At 41.7% G+C, this 22,726-nt stretch overlaps 1 protein-coding gene across 1 annotated transcript in view; it reads left to right on the top strand.

Annotated features, from left to right (window-relative positions):
- CENPF (centromere protein F) overlaps positions 1-22,726 on the top strand; it is a 60,793-nt gene that overhangs the window by 23,431 nt on the left and 14,636 nt on the right. Inside the window, exons 9-13 of the mRNA XM_052654086.1 lie at positions 1,790-1,912; positions 7,712-7,847; positions 9,692-13,089; positions 14,350-17,637; positions 18,848-19,000. Of these exons, the coding sequence (XP_052510046.1) occupies positions 1,790-1,912; positions 7,712-7,847; positions 9,692-13,089; positions 14,350-17,637; positions 18,848-19,000 (7,098 nt within the window). The remainder of the gene's footprint in view (positions 1-1,789; positions 1,913-7,711; positions 7,848-9,691; positions 13,090-14,349; positions 17,638-18,847; positions 19,001-22,726) is intronic.

The following is a 22,726-nucleotide window of genomic DNA, read 5'->3' as shown; positions in this document are numbered from 1 at the left end:
ACCTCCTCCCCCACGTTTTAAAATAACGTGTCATTTCTGTACCTCAGTGGAAATAGGATTCCTTTAAAGGAAGAAAACTTTCCTCACTTTCTGTAGTTATTAAAGTGGAGAGCAAACTGAACCTCTCTGGGTCTGGGTGTTCTCATTTAGAGAAAGGGGACGCCGAGTGGGGATCTCAGATAGGAGGGTCTGTGGGCATCTCTGATATTCTGTTCTTGGTCATGCCACCACATGGGAGCTCTCCTAAGTGTGTATGCCGCCAAGGCAAAGCGCTAAAAAATATATAATTTACTTTTTTAACACCCACTGCACAAATGATTTCATCCAGATTTTTGGCTTTCTGACTCTTCATGTGATGATGACACCCATATTTGAATCTCCAGCCTGGGTGTCTGGTCTGAACTTCAGACTTGGGGGTGTGCATCCAATATTTCCACTCACGTTTCTAACAGGCATTGCACACTTAACGTGTTGTTATTGGAACTCCAGCTTTTCTCAGGCTTGTTCTTTGCTTAGGCTTCCTTGTCCCAGTAAATAGCAATTCCATTCTTCACGTTGCTTCGGTCAAAACCTTCCCGTCATCTTCAACTCCTCTTTCCTCTCATATGTCAAAGTAATCCCTTAAAACTCTGCTGACTGTACCTTTATTTATTCACACACTCACACATACACTTGAGTGTATATTTGCATGCATGTGTATATATGTGCTCTAATACACATCATCGCCCACCTGGGTTTCTGTACTAGCAGAACCCTTCTGTGCCAGGATAAATTTTTATGGATTATTTATTGGCTGTCCTCCAAGATTAAAAAAACAATGAACATTTACAGATGTATAATTTTTTTTTTCTTGCTTGTTTTAATCTTTGTTAAAAAAGGAAAACTGTCTGAGCTTCGTCCTTGTCAGATGTTTTGCAGTTTACTTGTTTTCCCTACTGATGGGTATTGAGGTTTGTGTAGTACCATTGGTAGTATCACTGGGCAGGTAAACGCGTGTGGGGCTGATGTTTCTGTATGACAGCTTCCTGCATGTGACATTGGTGGCCTCTAGGGCAAATATCTTCTCACATGTGACAGGGTACTTCCAAGCCGCCCTCCAGGAATGTCGTAGCAGTTTACCTGACACCTGGTATAAGAGGCCTGTCACCTCCGTCCTACTAGTAGCGGACAGTCCTGGTTTTAAAAATTTTGCCAAAGAGTGAAAAATGTTATTATTTTTTAATTCACACTTTCTTGATTACCACTGAGGTTATTTCTTTCAGAGAGTGACTTGCCATGTGTATCTTTTGTATAAAATTTCTATTTCTGTCCTTTGCTCATTTTTAAATGGGCTTGCTTTTTTGTACATTGAATCATAGCTATGCTTTATGTGTTGTATTTTGGGAATATCATTTTTATTCTGTTGTATTATTGCAAATGTGTTCTCTTAATTTGTTTTCCCATCTTTTGTTGTTTATTTCTCATCTCATTTTTTTAAACAAATTTTAGTTGTTTATTACTATTTAGTTGTTTTATTTCTTGTGGTTATTTTTTTTCTTTTGTGATTTCCTCCCCAAACCCAGCCGTATTCATCAACATATGCTATTGCCAAGTGATGTCATGGGTTAACATGATGATATTTTAAGTTCAGCTTCTAGGACCATGTTAAGCTATAACATATATAGTATGTCTCAACCAAAGTAGATTGCTTCGGTTCTTATATTCCATGACTTTTTTATTATTTAAGAATATGAATAGCTATTGAAAAGTAAAAACAAAAATGAAGCTTTGCCTTGTTTTCTCTTTGTAGGTCACGTCTGTAAAGCACCAGGTAGAAAAAAAATTGGAAGAGTTTAAGCAAAATCTCAGCAAAACTGAACAGGCCTTACAGGCAAGTCAGACCAAGGAAAATGAGCTGAGGAGAAGCAGTGAGGTGAGGAGCAGAGAGCATTTATTTGCTTCTGTGCGTGAGGAAGTGTGAGGGTTAAAGAATTTCTGCACCATTTTCCTGTAGTGTTTTTCTTTTTTATTTGCTAGAAGTATTACAAAGTGTTTTGTATATAATCTATGACATAGAACATAAGTGGTTTTTTCACTTTCTGTTCTGATGTAACTTACTAATATGCATCTAACAATTATAGGAAAACATGACTTATAGTAAGACCATTTGGTACTATTCTTTATTATTTTAAGATAGATTTAGACCACCTGCGAGGTGGAAGGATGGAAGAAAGCACGCGATTTTCTTTTCTTTTTCTTCTTTTTAATTTTAAAATGTGTCTACTTTTTGCTGGGCCGGGTCTGCACTGCACAGGCTTCCTCTAGCTGTGGTGGCTTTTTCTGTTGTGCAGCGGGGGCTCCAGGGCACTCAGCCTCCGTGGTTGCAGCACGCAGGCTCACCCAGTTGCCCCATGGCATGTGGGATATTCCAGTACTAGGGATAGAACCAGTGTCCCCTGAAGTGCAGGCAGACTCTTACCCATGGGACCACCAGGGAAGTCCTGCCAGGGGCTTTCTAAGTGAAAAGTAACAAAATTAGTGATAGAAGGTATGATTTAAGTCCCCTTTCCAAGGGTTGGCTTTTGAGTCATCAAATATTAAAAACCTTGTGCAAAGTGATAGACTTAAATACAATTTTTTTGACAGATAAAGGGTTTCTAGATTTAATATTGTTATGAAAGCATTAACTAATAATTGTATGACTCTGGCTTCAGCAGTCACACACTGACCTTCATGTTAAGCCTGTGCAGGCAGGGGCGCTGCTGTCTTTGTAGAGTCATGGTCGTGATACACCTGGTGGGTGCGGTTTCCCAGTGACGAGGGTGCGCGGAGTAGCCTGATAGCGCTTCTACCAATAGATTTATCCGTATTTACTTTAATTTGCTTCTCTCTGAATTTATCTAGTTGCTTGGAGCTTATTTTAAAGGACTTAATTAAAAACCAGTTAGGGACAGTTAATAGGATGAAACAATTTGAATAGAGCCATAAGTCAGCCTCATAGTTTTATGAAGAAGCATAACAGAACAGTAGAAGTTTCTTCTCCATCAAATGTCACAGGGAAGACTATTTTTCACTAGTTTTTAAAATATTTTTTAAAGTATTAAATATTAAATCTTACATATCTAAAATTACTTGTTAGATTGTACAGATTTTTTTTTTAAGATCTTTGTAAGGAACAGTGATTTATCCAGATGAGGCAAGTCTAAATGTATTTATCCTCTCAGCTTCAAAAAGTGTATCGGTTCTAGAATCAGAACATCTGTCAGTGGCAAAGAAGAGGTTGTTAAAGCAGCTATAGCCTCAGAGGGGTAATATTGCTGGAGAGAGGCGGCCCCAGCCCCAGCCGCCTGAGTAGAGGAAAGCTTCATATCAGATGATGGTTTCATCAGCAAACGTTTTTAAATGGAAGCGTTTGTTTCAGCAAAACAAATGTTTGCCTTTTGGCCAGTGGGGACCAACCAACAGATGCTTCTGCTAACATTTCCACAGGCAGACTGGCACCAAACTCTTCCCTCTCTGAGCTTCCCTTTCAGCCAGGAACTCTCCTGCGACTCCACTGGCTGCCTGGTGGAAACATTTTGTAAAAGTGATTGTCTGGTTAAATGAATCCAAACACTCTTTAAACGGTTTGCTGGGCCAAGGCTGCATAGCGAGCTGGACATATCTTGCAGGTGTTTCTGAAGACTCATGCGTCCCTGCAGGGTCTGGTTTGTCAGCCGAGGAGCTGTCCACCATGAAGTCGAGCTGTGCTGAGTCAATGCCAGTCATGTTTTGCTCAATATTTCATAAAGTTCTCTGTCCAGTGAGGGCAGTCATGGAGGTGTCTAGCACAGGGCCAGAGAGTTCATTTAGAATTAGTCTTCAATGCATGTTTGTGTATATGTGTCTTCTTTCGAGAATAATATCAGAAATTCAAAGGGCTTAGCTGGCGCTCACATTTTGAATTGGGATTGGAATCAGAAAAACAATCTACCCAGTTTGACGGGTGGTATAACTTTGTGGTAAAATGGTGGCTTTAGACGAAGTGAGATCTGAACCTGCTCTGTGGCCTTGGGATCATGACTTATCCTTTCTGAGTGTGACTTGCCTTATCTTCATGTGAGGACTAACAGAACCCCTCTGTTTTCAGAGTTGAGTTAATGATTAAGTATTGTATGTCAAATGCTTAGACCTGTGCCCAATCCATAAGGGCCCTTTGGTCTTGATAACTGTTAGAAGTTTTTTTGGTGTGACCACTGTTTGCTGTCACCCCGAGGCATAGAAAGTGATGAGCAAAGGACACGGCATTTGAGATTTTTCACATTTAAAATTATAGCCTATTCTAGTCTATCACTCTGGGTGTCTTTCTGTATCTAATTATAAGTAAGTGCAAGCAAGTTTAGTGCGCTGATAGGTTTTGGATGCCGAAATAATGTGACAGTTGTACCGAAATGTTCCTTGTCCGTGTTTAGCAAACTAATATGCCGCTCACAATGAGAAATTATCAGTAGTGGAAACGTGCTTTAATGGCCCAATCAAGAGTAAAGTTAACATTTAGTATCAAAGTGAATGGAGGGTTTAGCTAGGCTGCTCATCCAACATCTAGTGCCAGCCCCATAGCACTGGGGTTAGACGATCATAAACCGTCATTTGACAGCCAAGATGAGGGAACACTTGCTTGGGGACCTTCCTGAGCGTGGGGACCTGTATGACACGGGGTCCTCTAAGGGACCTGTATGACACGGGGTCCTCTAAGGGACCTGGTCTGGCAGGCAAGAATGATGAGGTGGAAGGGGAGAAACACATCCTTTGCATCCATCCCTAGTTCACCATATAGACTTTGCACCAGCAGGGGATGTATTAAGCTTCATTCATGGGTGCCATCACGAGATGCCACACAGTAGCTGAAATGTGTTTTGTCTGGCGCTAGGAAATGACACTTCCCTTGCTGCTTCTAAAACCAAAGTTGATCTGGGTGGAATTGCTTGCTAAGCTCTAATGCTGGCTTGTGGTTTCTGGGATTTTTGTTGTGTGTTTCCAGACTGGTGCCCAATTTTTCGAATCATGTTTGGTGGCAAGAGATGCCTGGGAGACTGTGTCCTTGTATGCTTAACTCATTGTTGGTAATGAGCTACCCAATCAAGTCTTAAGTGGCTGTAAGCTGTGCAGAAAACTAATTGCTGATGGATGGCAGCCTACAGCTTCATTTTCAGATACTCATTTTCTAAATTCTGGCCTTTTAAAATTCTTGGGTTGGCCACAGCTATAGCATGATAAGCCTCAGGGTCTCGGGGTTGGCGGAACGTTTCTTCATTTGAAACAAATATTTACGGAGCTAATGCCAGAATAAAGGCACGTTAATCTTTCCACTGGGCTTAGTGCTCACTTAAATGTCTCCAGTTATGGACGTGATAGATAGAGACGAGCAGACACATAAATATAAGTTGTCTCCCTCCCTCCTGGGGTCCCTCCTTCATCTTCTTTTCACCTACCTCCTGCTGGGATGCACCCAGCTTTAGCTTTCTTGTCACACCTCTAGATGTAGATGCCATTTGATTCAATGATTTTTTTAGAGCAAAAAATACAAGTTGCAAAATGTATCAAAGATGGTTACATCCTAGTTGCTGTCTTATGTTGAGCTCATTTAGCTGATCTTAACATTGAACACACAGAATCTAGCGGCTGTTGAATATTAGGAAGAAACACTACTATTAATGCCCCATTGCCCACATTAGAGTGAGTTAAGGTATTTTTCCTTTCACATCTGTGATCTCATTTGAGTGGTGATTATTCTGAGTCTGAAGAGCAAACAAGTGATTACACATTCTCTAGTTGAATGATGCTCGTTTAAGTCAATCACATCCTTGCACCTTAGTGATCATTCATCCCGTGCAGAATTTCACCATGACTGGTATGTCTTGACATGAGTTGGTGCGGGCCTTTAGTTCTGGTGGATCTCTTAATTTGATAGAGTCTCAGTTGAGCACATGGAAAGGTGGGAGGATCAAGACAAAGGAGAGAGAAATATAACTGCAGCGGGCTCTTAAATTTTGATGATGAAATGAACATATATACACGAACACAGCAGCTGCCAGCAAGTTTTCAAGTACTTTGTACCAGCCAGATTCTCCCTCTTCTTGAATTTGGCTTTGCTACATCAGTACCCATCTGCTGGTAGTAACCAGACTGATAATTGAAGGCAGGCTTCCAGCACCATGTTGCCAGGGCCATCTGTTTTCTAACAGTGCAGTAGGGTTTTGGAGGATGGGTCTTAACTGTTTCTTTAAGAATTCAAAAATTCCCTTTACTTCTCAGAGGAATATTTTTCTAAGTGTGTTTGTGTGCTTTTAAAATTAGGCTTATGAGTCTCCCCTCTCCACACCACTCCAAGGATGGGGGTTGCTTCGTTCTGTCAGTTTGTCATGATACCTGCCAATTCCCAGTGATCCAGAAGGTGCCATATAATATAGGTTGAAATAATTAACAACTGTAACATCATTGAAGGTTGAACAGCAGTTTGAGGAATATGGATAGAGGATTTATAATATTTATTATGCAAGTCACATGGTTAATAAGAAGCATTTTTATTCAGCAGACAAATACTACTTTGTTTTAAGACTAAGACAAACAGGTCTCCATAGAAAACAGAGTGAGGCTGCATGTGTCTGTCTGCTAGTCTATGGCACATCGGTGCACGGCTCTTCATTTAATCAGGTGCCCGTCAAAGGACCTGTCTTCACTGGGAAGCCTCAGATTCCTCCATCTAGAATTGATCCTTCCATGCTCCAGCCCGCTCATTTCCCATAGCACACTTCATCTCTCTTGAGCAAATAACACATCCTGCCATGTATTACTGAGAAGGCAATGGCCTCCCACTCCAGTACTCTTGCCTGGAGAATCCCACGGACAGAGGAGCCTGGTGGGCTGCAGTCCATGCGATCGCTATGAGTCGGACACGACTGAGCGACTTCACTTGCACTTTTCACTTTCATGCATTGGAGAAGGAAATGGCAACCCACTCCAGTGTTCTTGGCTGGAGAATCCCAGGGACGGGGGAGCCTGGTGGGCTGTGCCGTCTATGGGGTCGCATAGAGTCGGACACGACTGAAGTGACTTAGCAGCAGCAGCTGCCATGTGTTAAGTAATGGCCCCCTGGCAGGTACCTGTCCTGAGGGCAGAGACTGTCTTAATTTGTAACTGCACCTTTCATAATGCCCATTCCAACATCTTGTACATTGCAAACTTTAATAAGCATTTCTTAAAGGTAATTTACTCATAAAGACATTCCCCTGTAGCAGTGAAACTTAAGATAGTTTTACAAAAAAACATCAAAATCATCACATGAATTTTTTTTGGTTCGTTAGCACTTTGGAACTTTACAAAGATATATTTGATTATTTAGGCGTGATGTAAACTTGGAGCAATTGTTTCTTTGGGAAGCTTGTAAAAAGGGTTTTCCTTATATGCGAATGTTTTAACAACCATAGGGACACCCGGAAAGTTCAAAGAGTAAACTTCTTGAAGTAAAAAGATTATCATCAGTTTTTAGATTTCGTGCTTCTGACTTCTATTTATAATATCATTTTATTGAAATAAAACTATCTAACTTCATTGCTCGAAGGGCAAGTGTGGTTCCTCCCCTAGTGAGAGGCACACATGGTCCCATGAGGCAGAAGTCCCACCAAGGCAGAAGTCTTGAGTTGCTTGAGCATCTGTCTGGGCAGTAAGATAACTAACTAAACCTGTCTTTTAGGAAATGAAGAGGGAAAACAGCCTCCTCAAGAGTCAGTCTGAGCAGAGGGCCCGAGAAGCCTGCCACCTGGAGGAGGAACTGAAGAAGGCCAAGCAGTGTTTGAGTCAGAGCCAGAATTTTGCAGAAGAAATGAAGGGTGAGTGGCGTTTTAGAGTTCTTTCTCTAGGCTAATGTTCCCTCGAGGGAGGGTGGATGTCATTAGAAACTTCTTTGAATTTTTGCATATCTTCTCCCAGAGAGATGTCAGCAGCTGATGTGGAAAAGTTTTTGCTTTTCCACTTTTTAGTTTCCAGAGTGATAGTTGGACTTTTTTTTATTGAAACACATTGAGTCCCCAAATGCCTGGTTTTCAGCACTTTGAAACCAAAAGGGTAAATACTTTCCAAACAAAAGTAACTTGTTGGTGCTGTCTCATTCCCCAGCGTGCTATTTTGTGTCTCAAGCGTGTTTGTTAGTTATATCCAGACGGCTCATCTACTCACCCATTACCGTTTCCCTTATAATGGAAAATTCTGTATTAACTGCATGTTTTCCCAGCCCTTAGTGACCATTGTTTTTGGATGGCTTACTTGACTGAATGATTTTATTTCCTTACTTTCTATATAGCCACAGAATGATGCTATGTACACCAAATGATTCCACTGTTTATTTCACATTTATTTGTATGTGCCATGTGTCTTTATTTAGATTTATTTTCTCCCCTGGGGTGTTTGCACGTCTTGGATTTCTTTTAACCTGAGCACTTCTCTGACTCTTTCCTTTTTTTAAATTCTAACCTCCCCATACAGCTTTCAGTTTTCCACGGCAGGAGGTAGAAATATCAATCTTCAGATTTTTTGAAAGAAAACTATAGCAAAAGAAAGAGGGTGTTTTTTTTCAGCGTTGGTCTCCAGTGTCATTGCTTGAGGCTCTCCCAAGCAAATAGCCCCTATGGCGCTGTCTTCAGCAGCCATCACTCTCATTAGGTAGATGGAGATGAGCAGGCTAAAAAGAGGAATTGCTGTCCAGTTGGTATAACATCTGAGTTTATAATACATGCTACCTTTTTCATCTACTAATGAGATTCTTTAAGACTTCCCATTGTTGAATGAAAGCCATGTGATTATTCTCAACTCGGAGGGATCCGTGGGCAGAGGGGAGTTTTTAAGCAGAGAACAGGCAGTGATGGAGTCTATGACATCTTCCTGATGACTCTCATCTTCACAGTTACCACCCTGACTCTGAGGGGCTGGGTGTGGGCCATTGCTCCTCACTGACATTCCTATGTTTGCCTCCAGAGCTGCTGATACATAGAACCATGTATACTTTGGGGGAAAAAAGTGTACAATTTTTAATTGAAGTATAGTTGGTTTACGATGCTGTGTTAGTTTCAGTTGTACAGCAGAGTGATTCAGTTATACACACACACGCACACGCACACGCACGCACACACACGTTTTCAAATGCTTTTCCCTTACAGAATAATTGAGTATAATTCCCTGCAGCACCACATACTCTTGTACTTAAGCTTGATCCTGTGGATTTTTGGCTAAACTGGCAAAGAAGTTATTAACTTTTCTGAGATATCGGGGATGTCGCATAGTGATGTGGGATATTTCCATGTTAGTGCTGCTCTTGTCACACTTTTCTCTCCTTGAGTAGCTATTTCCAAAGGGCAAAAATATGATATACATAAGCATATACAAGGTAAAAGAATAAAAGAAAGTTTCAAGTGCTTAGGAAAATAACCCTTTGGTGTTTTATACAATATTGTTATGCTGCTTAGAAAGAAGATAAACAAATGTATTGCCATCCTGAAAAGGACCATTTTCTTTATATGAGCTTAGATAATTATCAGGTGGTTTACTTTCAAGGAGATATACAGGCAGTAATGCCAATTTTTACATTTAGTTTTAGTTTTTTTTTCAGAGTTTAGAATTCTTGTCAAATAAGTATTTATTAAAGCTATGACAACTTATGTATTTTTTTCTGTTTTAATAGCTAAGAACACCTCTCAGGAAACCATGTTAAGAGATCTTCAAGAAAAGATAAATCAGCAAGAGAATTCCTTGACTTTAGAGAAACTGAAGCTTGCCTTGGCTGACTTGGAAAAGCAGCGAGATTGTTCTCAAGACCTATTAAAGAAAAGGGAACACCACATTGAACAACTGAATGAAAAGTTAAGCAAAACAGAGAGAGAATCTGAAGCATTGTTGAGCGCTTTGGAATTAAAGAAGAAAGAATATGAAGAATTAAAAGAAGAGAAAACTCTGTTTTCTCGCTGGAAAAGTGAAAACGAACAACTTTTAAATCAGATGGAATCAGAAAAGGAAAGCTTGCAGAGTAAAGTTAATCACTTGGAAACTTGTCTTAAGACACAACAAATAAAAAGTCACGAATATAACGAGAGGGTAAGAACCCTGGAGATGGAAAGAGAAAATCTAAACGTGGAGATCAGGAACCTTCAAAATGTGATCGACAGCAAGACCACAGAGGCAGAGACACAGAAACGTGCTTATGGAGAACTGCAACAGAAAGCTGAGTTCTCAGATCAGAAACACGAGAAGGAGATAGAAAATACGTGTTTGAAAATCTCTCACCTCACTGGGCAAGTGGAAGACCTAGAACATAAGCTTCAGTTACTGTCAAGTGAAATCATGGACAAAGACCAGCGTTACCAAGACTTGCATGCTGAATATGAGAGTCTCAGGGATCTGCTAAAATCCAGAGATTCCTCTGCAGTGACAGTTGAGCCTCATCAGAGAAGTCGTTTGGCTTTTGAACAGCAGTCTGCACTGAACAATTCCTTTGCAAGTAGAATTGGAGAGCAAGAAAGCGTGTCTTCAGAAAGGAGTGGATGCCATGTAGCAACAGACCAAAGTCCGGAAAGTTCATCCATGTTGCAAAGTAGAGTCGTTTCTCTTGAATTTTCCTTAGAGTCGCAAAAGCAGATGAACTCAGATCTGCAGAAGCAGTGTGAAGAGTTGGTGCAAATCAAAGGAGAAATTGAAGAAAACCTCACGAAAGCAGAACAGATGCATCAAAGTTTTGTGGCTGAAACAAGTCAACGCATTAGCAAGTTACAAGAAGACACTTCTGTCCATCAGAATGTTGTTGCTGAAACTTTAGCTGCCCTGGAGAGCAAGGAAAGAGAGTTGCAACTTTTGAATGAAAAGTTAGAAACTGAGCAGGCAGAGATTGGAGAGTTAAAAAAGAACAACCATTTACTTCAGGAATCTCTAAAGGAGCTACAGTTTTTGTCTGAAACCCTGAGCTTGGAGAAAAAGGAACTAAATTCCATCATTTCTCTAAATAAAAAGGACATTGAAGGGTTGACCCAAGAGAATGGGACTCTCAAGGAAATTAATGCCACCTTAACTCAAGAGAAGATGAACTTGCTCCAAAAAACTGAGAGTTTTTCAAACTGTATAGATGAAAGAGATAAAAGCATTTCAGAGTTATCTAATCAGTACAAACAAGAAAGGCTTACTTTACTACAAAGATGTGAAGAAACAGGAAATGCATTTCAGGATCTGAGTGAAAAATATAAAGCAGTTCAGGAAAAGAACTCTAAATTAGAATGCTTGCTGAGTGAGTGCACGGGTGTTTGTGAAGACAGAAAAAATGAATTAGGACAGCTAAAGGAAACATTTGCAAGGGAACACCAAGCATTTGTATCGCAGTTAGCATCAGCTGAAGAAAGAAACCAGAATTTAATTCTGGAGTTGGAGACGGTGCAGCGAGCCCTGCAGTCTGAGATTACAGATATCCAAAACAGCTCCAAGAGGGAGGCTGATGGTTTAAAGCAAGAAATCATGAAGTTAAAGGAAGAGCAAAATAAGATGCAACAGGAAGTTAATGCCTTATTACAAGAGAATGAACACCTGATGGAATTAATGAAGACGAAACATGAGCATCAATGTCTAGAACTGGAACCAATTCAAGACTCTGAGAAAGAAGGAGAGAGGGAGATAAATACATGTCATGTTCAACTTCCGATGGATCTTGATGTTAAAGATTCTTCTCTAGACACTTATAAAGCACAGCCGGTGCAAGTAGAATCTGAAGTCAGAAACATGGAATTAAGACTTCAGAAGAGTGAGAAGGAAGAGTGTCTACAGCACGAATTACAAGCTAGAGAATTAGAAACTGAAGATTTGCAACAAGATACTCAGTCACAAGATATTAGTAGCCTTGGATTCTCTGAAATAGATCCAGAAGAAAAATATATTTCAGTGCTTCATGAATTGTCAACAAGTCAGCAGGACAATGCCCACCTGCAGTGCTCTCTACAGACAGCCATGAACAAGCTGAATGAGTTAGAGAAAATGTGTGAAGCCCTGCAGGTTGAAAAGTCTGAACTCATATCTGAGCTGAATGACTCAAGATCAGAATGTATCAGAGCAACTAGTAAAATGGCAGAAGAGGCAGGGAAACTAGTAAATGAAGTTGAAACATTAAATGATGAGAATGGACTTCTCCAAGGCGAGTTAGTGGAAGAAACACCAGAAGGTGAATTTGGTGAACAACAAGATGAGCAGACATCTGTGAACTTAAATCCTTTGGATGACTGTAATTTCTATGAGCATTTGACCATGTCAAACAAAGAGGTTCAAATGCACTTTGCTGAATTAAAGGAGAAATTTTCATCTTTACAGAGTGAACACAAAATTTTACATGAACAGCACTGTCTGATGAGCTCCAAGATGTCAGAGCTGCAGTCTTACGTTGACACATTAAAGGCTGAAAATTCAGTCTTGTCGATGAGTCTGAGGAGCGCTCAAGGTGACCTGGTAAAGGAGGTGGCACCAGCGCCCGGGGAGGAGCATTTGCTGTCCTTGTCATTCTCTTGTGTGACTGACAGCCCTGGTAACGCAAGTTTGGGAGAATCCTCTTTTTACAAAGATCTTTTAGAGCACACAACAGAAACGTCCCTCTTGAATAATTTAGAAGGGACTGTTTCAGCAAACCAGTCCAATGTAGAGGAAGTCTCTTGCAGTAGTCTGGAGGAGGAGAATCTGACCGAGAAAGAGATCCCCTCTGTCCCACTGCAGAGCACTCGAGAACTTGAGACCCTCTGTCAGACGTACCTCCAGTCCCTCAAGCAGCTGGAAGAGGAAATTGAAAGTCAAGGGCTTACGAAAAACAAGGAAATTGAAGAGCTCAGGGAGTTACTGAGTTCTTCGAGGGAGGAGCTCGACTACCTCAGGAAGCAGTATTTGTCAGAAAATGAACAGTGGCAGCAGAAGCTGACAGATGTGACAGCGGAGATGGAGTCCAAGTTGGCGGCTGAAAAGAGACACACGGAGCACCTCACCCTTGAGCTCGAAGTGGCGCGGCTCCAGCTGCAGGGTCTGGACTTAAGCTCTCGGTCGCTGCTTGGCACCGACTTAGAAGATGTAAGTACACGGACTGACGTGCTGTTTCTCTAATCGCGCGCCTAGGAGGCATGCAGTGTTTGTTGAAATCGACATTAAATCCAAATGAAAATATTTTTAGGGTTTAAGGAAATAAGAGCAAAATATACCAAAGTTTTAAAAAAATAAGCCAGATCTTTAGGAAAATGTGTCAGCTTTATTTAGGGGGGTAATTTCTATCATCATCATCTTTAAAAATTATTATATTGGACATTACTACAGGTGTTTTTTAAAGTCTCCTAGAGAAAATCATGTTACGGAGTCAGAATATCTTCTTGAGGATGTCTATATATTTTCACTTTGTGATCTAATAAAACACATTGAATCTCAAACTGGCACTTAGGAATGGTAAGGTGATCAGAATTTTTACCTCTCTTACTCTCTTCAGACTGTTTTTAATGTTACAGAGTTATAGTCATGAAGCTAAATATTAGTGTTTACTTTGTAATTATGAATACTTTTCTAACAATTTGTTTGGGTACACATCTATGATTTGATATCAGTTATTCTGAGACACCTTTTTCTTTGTTGGATAAAAAGTTGTTTAGTTACTTATACCTTTGTCTTTTCTAGTCTACCAGCTAAACTAGTAATGGTGTACAGTCAGTGAGTCTCACTTGATTCCCTCCCTCTACCTCTGCAGAGTGGCAGGAGGCATGTGCAGAGGTGACAGCCACTATGGTCAAAGGAGCAGATCCCCCGTTTACAGATAAGAGAAGGGGAGGTTCAAACATGTGATTTATCCAAGAATATAGGCCGCTTATATTAAGTGATTAAGTCCTTGACCTGGAAATCTGGTCGTGGAGCCTTACTGCCTTCTCTTATTGAAGAGTGTCATAAATGCTGCAGATGGAAGCTGACCATTTAGTTTGGAATTTGTTAGCCTCTTATTTGATAATCCCAAAGAAAATTTCAAATTTGGCTACTTAGAATATTCCTAACAGGAAAAACATTTTGAAATGTAACGACATCACAGTGTAGATGATGATCACATAAACTGACCTGAAGGCTTTGTCTTCTTGATAAATACCCAGGACCTTGCACATGGAGGACACTTCCTGAATGTTTGTTTAATTGTGTTGACTATTTGGATGGAGAGACATGAATCTGGTAGGCAGTATGCCATTTGAAGAGATGTGTTTAGCAGAGACAGGTATCTAGTTTCCAAAAAAATAATAAGCCTATTTATTCTGATTCTTCTTGAAAAGTAAGCTGCATTCTTATTATATTTTGCAACTACAGGCTATTCCGGGTGGAAACGATAGCTGTGACATAAGAGAATCAGAAGAATATACTTCAGAACCTAAAGAGAGGACCCCACAGCATGAGATTCACCAGGTTTGTGAAAAAGATGTTCAGCAGGACCTCAGTCTAGAGATGGAGAAAATAACAAAGACTGGTGCAGCCAAACTTACAGAAGAATGGTCCAGAGAGCGGTCCTCAGAAGCCAGCCCTGAGGCTCCAGTGGGAGATCCAGCCCAGGGCTGTTCAGAGTGCATTTCTGAACTGTCCCTTCCTGGGCCTAATGCTTCAGTGCCTAGGGATGTTCTGGAGAATCAGGTAACCATTCAGAGTCTTGAGCTGAAAGTAAAAGAGACATCAAATGAGAATTTGAGATTACTTCATGGCATAGAGGAACGTGACCAAAAAGTTGAGAACTTGCTAAATGAAATCAACGAGTTAGATTCAAAATTCCATTTACAGGAAGTACAACTAACTACCAAGATTGAAGCATGTGTGGCATTGGAAAAAATAGTTGAGGAACTTAAGAAAGAAAAATTAGACTTAAATGAAAAATTGGCATCCTTTTCTTGTCATAACCAGAGAGAAGAAAGTTCAGGAGGTCTCACTCCTAGCTTAGAAATGGTCACAAGCAAATTGCTACATGAAGATATTGAAGATGATGTAGCCAGGGTGACTGACAACTGGAGAGAGAAATGTCTCCAGGTGGAAAACGAACTACAGAGGATTCAATCTGAGAAAGATTGCCTGGAGCATCACACCCTCTCTGTGGAAGCCAGCTTAGAGGCAGTTCAAACAGAGAAACTATATTTAGAAAAAGACAATGAAAATAAACAAACAGTTATAACCTGTCTTGAGGAAGGACTCTCTGCGGTCACAAGTGAGAGAGATCAGCTTCGTGGAGAGTTAGATACTTTGTCAAAAGAAAATCAAGAGCTAGATCAGATGTGTGAAAAGATGAAGGAGAAAATACGGGAGCTTGAATCTCATCAAAGGGAGTGTCTGCATCTCCAAGAGCAGCTTCAGAGTTTGGAAAAGGACTCACAGGCACTGTCTCTGGTAAGAAGTGAATTGGAAAACCAAATTGAACAACTGAATAAAGAGAAGGACTCACTTGTATGGGAATCCGAAAGCCTGCAGACCAAACTGAGTGAATCGGAGAATGAAAAGCTGGCCATCACCAAGGCTTTGGAGACTGCACTGATGGAGAAGGGTGAGGTCGCAGTGAGGCTGGGCTCCACGCAAGAGGAAGTGCACCAGTTGAGAAAAGGCATTGAGAAACTCAGGGTCCGCATTGAGGCTGATGAAAAGAAGCAGCTCCATGTCTCAGAAAAACTGAAAGCAAGTGAGCGGAGGAATGACTCGCTTCAGGACAAGGTTGAGACCCTTGAAAGGGAGTTGCAGATGGCAGAAGAAAGCCAAGAGCTGGTGATTCTTGACGCTGAGAATTGCAAAGCAGAGGTGGAGACCCTAAAAACACAAATAGAATTGATGACTGAGCGCCTGAAAGAGTTAGAATCAGACCTTGTCACCATACGGACTGAAAAAGAAAATCTTTTGAAACAGCTACAAGCAAAACAAGGTCAGGCGTCTGAGTTAGATACGCTGCTCTCTTCGTTGAAAAACCTATTAGAAGAAAAGGAGCAAGAGAAAATACAGATGAAAGAAGAATCTAAAGCTGCAGTGGAGATGCTGCAAACACAATTGAGAGAGCTCAGTGAGGACGTAGCAGCCTTATGTGACGACCAGGAGACCTGGAAGGTCAAAGAACAGAGTCTGGACTCTCCTGCCCAGGAGGTACAACAGCTAAGAAATAACATTGAAAAGCTGAAAGTCCACGTGGACATTGATAAAAAGCAGCAGCTCCATATCCTAGAAAAACTGAAGGAAAGTGAGCATCAGGCAGATTTGCTGAAGGATACAGTTGAGAACCTTGAAAGAGAACTCAAGCTATCAGGAGAAAACCAAGAGCATGTGACTCTTGAGGCTGAGAAGTCCAAAGCAGAAGTAGAGACCCTGAAAGCAACAGTGGAGGAGATGGACCAAAATCTGAGAGGTTTGCAATTAGATCTTGTCAATATAAGATCAGAAAAAGAAGATCTGACTAAAGAATTACGGAAAGAGCAGAGTCGAGTGTCTGAATTAGAAACATTAAATTCTTCATTTGAAAACCTATTGCGAGAAAAAGAGCAAGAAAAAGTACAGATGAAGGAAGAATCTAAAGCTGCAGTGGAGATGCTGCAGACACAACTGAAAGAGCTCAGTGAGGAAGTAGCAACCTTGTATGTTGACCAGGAGACCTGGAAGGTTGAAGAAGAAAGTCTGGACTCCCCAGTTGAGGAGGTACAACAGCTGAGAAATAACATTGGAAAGCTGAAAGTCTGCTTAGATGCTGATAAAAAGCAGCAGCTCTATATCTTAGAAAAACTGAAGGAAAGTCAGCATCAGGCAGATTTCCTTAAGGATACAGTTGAGAACCTTGAAAGAGAACTCGAGCTATCAGGCAAAAACCAAGAGCATGTGACTCTTGAGGCTGAGAAGTCCAAAGCAGAAGTAGAGACCCTGAAAACAACAATGGAGGAGATGGACCAAAATCTGAGAGGTTTGCAATTAGATCTTGTCAATATAAGATCAGAAAAAGAAGATCTGACTAAAGAATTACAAAAAGAGCAGAGTCGAGTGTCTGAATTAGAAACATTAAATTCTTCATTTGAAAATATGTTGCGGGAAAAAGAGCAAGAAAAAGTACAGATGAAGGAAGAGTCTAAAGCTGCAGTGGAGATGCTGGAGAAAGAATTAGAAGAGCTAAACGAGAAAATGGCAGCCTTGGGTAATGACCAAGAGACCTGGAAGGTCAAAGAACAGAGCCTGAGTAGTCAAGTAGATTCCCTTGAACATGAGAAGGCTCAGTTGCTGCAGGGCCTTGATGATACCAAAAGTAATTACATGATTTTGCAGTCTTCTGTGAATGACCTCGTTCAAGAAGTTGAAGATGGCAAACAGAAACTAGAGAAAAAGGATGAAGAAATCAGAATACTAAAAAGTCAGACTCGGGACCAAGAGCAGCTTGTCTCTAAACTGTCCCAGATGGAAGGAGAACAGCAACTTTGGAAGAAGCAAAAGGCAGACCTGGAAAATCTGATGGTGGAATTGGAGCAGAAGATTCAGGTGCTGCAATCCAAAAATGATGCTTTACAGGATACCTTAGAAGCTCTGCAGAATTCTTACAGGAATCTGGAGAAAGAGCTTGAATTGACAAATTTGGAAAAAACGTCCTTTGTTGAAAAAGTAAGTGGCTTTATGTCTTTACATTTGAATCTGTTGTCAGGAGGAGGGGCAACCACTGTGTGAATTCTATTTCCTTCTGGACAGCGTTTGCTGTATTGGGTCAAACTTTGTAAAGGCTTTAAGTTTGGGGGTCTTGAACTGTGGGGGATATTGACTTGGCTCCAATAGTGAGTGAGTCTTACCTGTGGCACACACTTCCATGGGGTGCTTCTGTGGATTGGCCCAGTTTTCACTGTGACACCTGGACAGGGAAGAAGCTTTGGGCTGTGTACGGTTCATTTCTTGTAGTACATCAGAATAGTAGCCTGCATACCCATACCCAGCGGAGGACCACTGCCGCGGAGAGTATACCACGTATTAGTCAGAATCTTTTGCCTCTGCCCTACCATTTTTGCCTTTAGGAGAAAGAACTGTTAAAGATACTGATATAACCAACAGAACCCTCGCGGCTCCCAGGACATGTCCCTCCTAGGGATTTGGTGCTTTCAGCCCCATTCTCTTTGGGCAGTCTCCTCTTTTGTTAGCTGATGATGAAAGGGAAGATCTGCCATCAAGAAACTCAATTATTAAAGAAAAGTTAAAAATTTTCCCTATACTTACTGATCTAGGAAAGTGATTCCTTCAAATTAAGCTTTTATTGGAAAAGTAGATTATCCAGAAAATACAGTCAATCGTCTCAATATTTTCCAAGAATTTCAAGTTTTTGCATAGCTTGCAAGTGTAGCAGTTATGGTAGAGACAATTAGACAGACTTTACCAGGCTATTTCCGTCTGGTGTAGGGATGGATACAAACAATCCTGCTTTAACTGGTTTTAACAAACCATCATCCTGTTTCTTGAATTTTAGCATGGCTCTAGGGAATACATAAGAGATCCAGGGTCTGATAGATTAAGTCACTGCCTTGTAAATACTTTCTGACGTTTAATTCAAATCATTACCTCTATGAAGGATTTTAAGATTTGATAATATTATCTTTTCTTGGTCATTCCTTTCCTTATTGCTGTCTTATGTTAAATCTTGCAGAGAAGAAAAGGCAAGCTTATCAGTCGGTTTTGAGAATATTGGTTGAGTGGATTAGTAATGGGAGGATTAGCTGGGTTTTATTTTATTATTGGAGTGATGTGAATGTCACGAATATGCTGTATCACAGTGATTAATTTGATCAAACAGACAACCATAAGCAGATCCTAATGGAAAATGAAATTTCAGGTAAACGCAATGACTGTGAAGGAAACTGAGCTTCAGAAGGAAATGCATGCAATGATACAAAAAACGGCGGAACTGAAAGAAGAATTTAGTGGGGAGAAAAACAGGCTAACGGAAGAATTAAATTTAATGTTGGAAGAAGTAAAGAGCAGCAAAGTAAGTTTCTCTATGACAGATTCATTATACTCTAATAATTCTTGTGCACTGTCTCCTTGTTTGTTTTTGTAAGATCTTCTGAGATGTATCAAAGTTTTTTTAGCTTTTGAAAAGAGTAACCCAAAGCTATGTCATGGTCAGACCTGCAGTAATTGTTGCCATCCAGCACTGTCATGAGCCTTGAAGGAGTCCAAAGAGGCCCCCAGACACATCAAAATACCTGTCAAGGAGCCCAGATACCTTTTTCATAGAAGACAGCCCTTCTGACTATATTAACTCATACCAGAAATGGATTGCATGCAGCTCTCAATAGGCTGTTTTCCTGGCCTGCCCCAGATTACAAGCCAGAGTGTTGCTAGAGACAGATGCACTGATCTTGCAAAGAACTAACAGTGTAACAGAGTCACAGTAAAATGTCGAGTTGGAGCCGTCTTGGGGTGCTATTTTAGGGCGGGTGGTGGCAGAACTATAGCATTTGGGCTGCCACTCCCACTGCTGGTCTCATAATAGACATTGCTGATTCATGTGCTTTCTCCTGAATCTCTTAACAACGAGCCTTAGGTAGCAGCTACCATGCAGCCAGATGGTAAAATTCCTATATCCATATAGTCTGTGTGCAACTTCATCCCCAAGTAGTTCTTAGAAAAGGATAGCAAAATATAATTGTGATCATGACACAGAATAATCACATAAAGTTGCAATGATATTTGGAATAGCCTGTATAAGAAATGGGGGAAATTTGTGTGTGTGTTTTTTTTTAATAAGGTAGGTTTTTAAAAAATTATTAACTTTATGTCTTTGCTGTGTCTTCGCTGCTGCCTGTGGACCTTCTCTAGTTATGGAGAGCGGAAGCTAGTCTGGGGTTGCAGCGCTCAGGCTTCTCGCTGCCGTGACTTCTCTTGTTGCGGAGGATGGGCTCTAGAGTCCAAGCTCCGTAGTTACGGCACATGGGCTTAGTGGCTGTGCGGCTTATAGGATCTTCCTGGACCAGGGATGGAACCGATGTCCCCTGCATTGCAGGGTGGATTCTGACCACGGAACCACCAGGGAAGCCCTGTGCTTTTCTTTAAATATGATATTTAATAAAAGTGGAAAAGCTTTGGCATTTAATCTCAGCAGTTGGTTCATGGGATTTGTGGCAATGCTGTGTGGAAGGAGTTCCTATGAATGATATCTGAGTCCTGCACCTGCTGAAATCTGCTTGGAACTGAGCAGTTTGAGAGTATCCCTAGTATATTGTTACTTGCATTTCATTTATAGGCTCTACTAAAAAAAAAGCAAAGTGTTCAGCTTGAAGGCTGTGTGTATGTGTTGGTCTGCAGTGGCTTTATCCATTCTGTAAACACTACTAAGGTCAGAGGACGGAATGGTGAACGATAGCTACCCAGTGGTTCCTGCACTCACAGAGCTTACCATCTCGACACAGTAAATCGCTTATAGGAAATGTATAAAATAATCATAAACGCTTCGAGTGCTTTAAGACTTCCCTGGTGGTCCAGTGGTTAAGAATCTGCCTGCCACTGCAGGGGACACTGGTTTGATCCCTGGTCCGGCGAGATTCCCCAAACCCTGAGGCAGCTAAGCCCATGTACCCAACTACTGAGCCTGTGTTCTGCAATAGGAGAGACCGCTGCAGTGAGAAGTCTGGGCACCAGAGCTAGAGAGTAGTTCCCCCTTGCTGCAACTAGAGAAAGCCCGTGTGCAGCGGTGAAGACCCAGTGTTGCCAAATAAATAAAAAACAAAACAATAAACAACCGTGAAGTGTGATAAAGGAAACAAGATTCTTTCTGCAGAATGTTTAGGAAGTTGGGTATAGGAGTAGGGAATAACCTAATTTAGACAAGGTGGTCTGAGAATGCCACCCAAAAGGTACGAAGTCACCATGTGAAGAACACGACCAAGGAGGGAGCCTGCTGAGTCTATAGAGCAGTGTGACAAAATCTCTGAAATTAGGGACTTCCTAGTGGTCCAGTGACGAAGACTCCCATGCTCCCAATGCCGGGGGCCTGGGTGCAATCCCTGGTCAGGGAATTAGGTCCCATATGCTGCAACTAAGAGTTCACATGCCCCAACTAAAGATCCCACATGCTGTGATGAAGATTGAAGATCCTGTGTGCTGAGAAGACGTGGAGCAGCCAAAAAAGGGGGGGAGGGGCGGGGGGCAGAACAAAACTCTGAAATTATAAACACCTGTGGACACTTTCGAAATTGAAAGGAAGCCATTGTGGCTGGAGTCAGGTGGAAAATAGTACGAAGGAAGGTTGGAGCAGTAGGAAGAGATGGTCAAGAACTAGGGTACAATCTAAAGTGACACAAAACGCAGGAGGCTGGTGATTGAAGGGAAGGTTTAGGATCGCTCCATGAATTTGGCTAGTTCACCATATAGGTAGTGTTTACAAATTACGAGGATGGTAGAAAATACAGATGGAGAAGAGAAGGTGGAGAAGAGGTGGCTCTGGGCCCAGCCCAGGTGACCCCCAGCACGTAGGGTGAGACAGGAGGAAGAGCCAGCAAAGAAACTGAGAAGACAAGAGGAGGCAAACCTGGAGAGTATCCTGTTCCTGAAGGCATGAGTGGAGGCTGTCTTGGGACTGAAGGAGTGGTCAGCAGCATCAGATTCTGCTCAGAGGCTGAAAGAGATGAGAGCTAAAGGATGGGGTCTGTAACATGGGGCTTGATGATGCTGTTTCAGGAGGAGCTGGGAGAAAAGGAGTGGGAGTGGGTTGAGGAGTGGTTGATGAGAAAGTGGACACAGCATGTATATAAACACACGTAGGAACAGCTATTTGGGATCATGCACAGAGAAGCCAGATGCCCCTAGGGCTGCAGTTTTGCTAGTCCTGCACCGAGAAGGTAGAGAGGGGCAGAGGAGTGGGGAGCATGTGGAAGGAAATTCTTAAAGTGACAGAAGATGCACCTAAGCTGGCCAAGGAAGGAAACACGAGGCTGGAGGGGCTTGAGTGTAAAGGTGTTGGTGGTCCTGTTGATGAGGTCAAGAAATTACTGTAATAGAAGTACTTAAAAAAGTGAGAAGCCAAGGGAGCCAAGAAAGGTTTGGTCCAGGGTGTCTTAGTTGTAAAGCTGAGGTTTCAGAGATCCCGTGTTCCTTGCAGAGGTGACCTGGGGTTGGAACAAAGGAAACTGCCCCTGGAGGTGAAGTTGCCATTTAAAGTGGATTAAGTCATTCCTCTGTATCCACAGGAGATGGGTTCTAGGCCCTCCAGATTCCAAAATTCACAGAAGTTCAAGTCCCTCATATAAAATGGCATAGTGTTTGCATCTAAGCTACACACATCCTCCTGTATTCTTTAAGTCTGCATGTGCTCGGTTGCTAAGTCATGTCCGACTCTGCAACTCCATGGACAGTAGCCTGCCAGGCTTCTCTGTCCTTGGGAATACTGCAGTGGGTTGCCATTTCCTCTTCCAGGGAATCTTCCCGACCCAGGGATCGAACCCAAGTCTTCTGTGTCTGCATTGGCAAGTGGATTCTTTACCACTGAGCCGCCTGGGAAGCCCATACTGGATTACTTAAAATAGCTAATACTATGTAAATAGTTGTAAATACTCTGCCTACAATGCAGGAGACCCCGGTTTGGGAAGATCCCCTGGAGAAGAGGTAGGCTATTCACTTCAGTATTCTTGGACTTCCCTGGTGGCTCAGACAGTAAAGAATCCACCTGCAGTGTGGGAGACCTGGGTTCAATACCTGTGTTGGGAAAATCCTC

The sequence above is a fragment of the Budorcas taxicolor genome, chromosome 16 (genome assembly GCF_023091745.1).
Source record: "Budorcas taxicolor isolate Tak-1 chromosome 16, Takin1.1, whole genome shotgun sequence".
NCBI classification, from domain to species: Eukaryota; Metazoa; Chordata; class Mammalia; order Artiodactyla; family Bovidae; genus Budorcas; species Budorcas taxicolor.
Note: the sequence above shows the minus strand (reverse complement) of the source record. Positions and strands in the feature narration are given on the sequence as shown.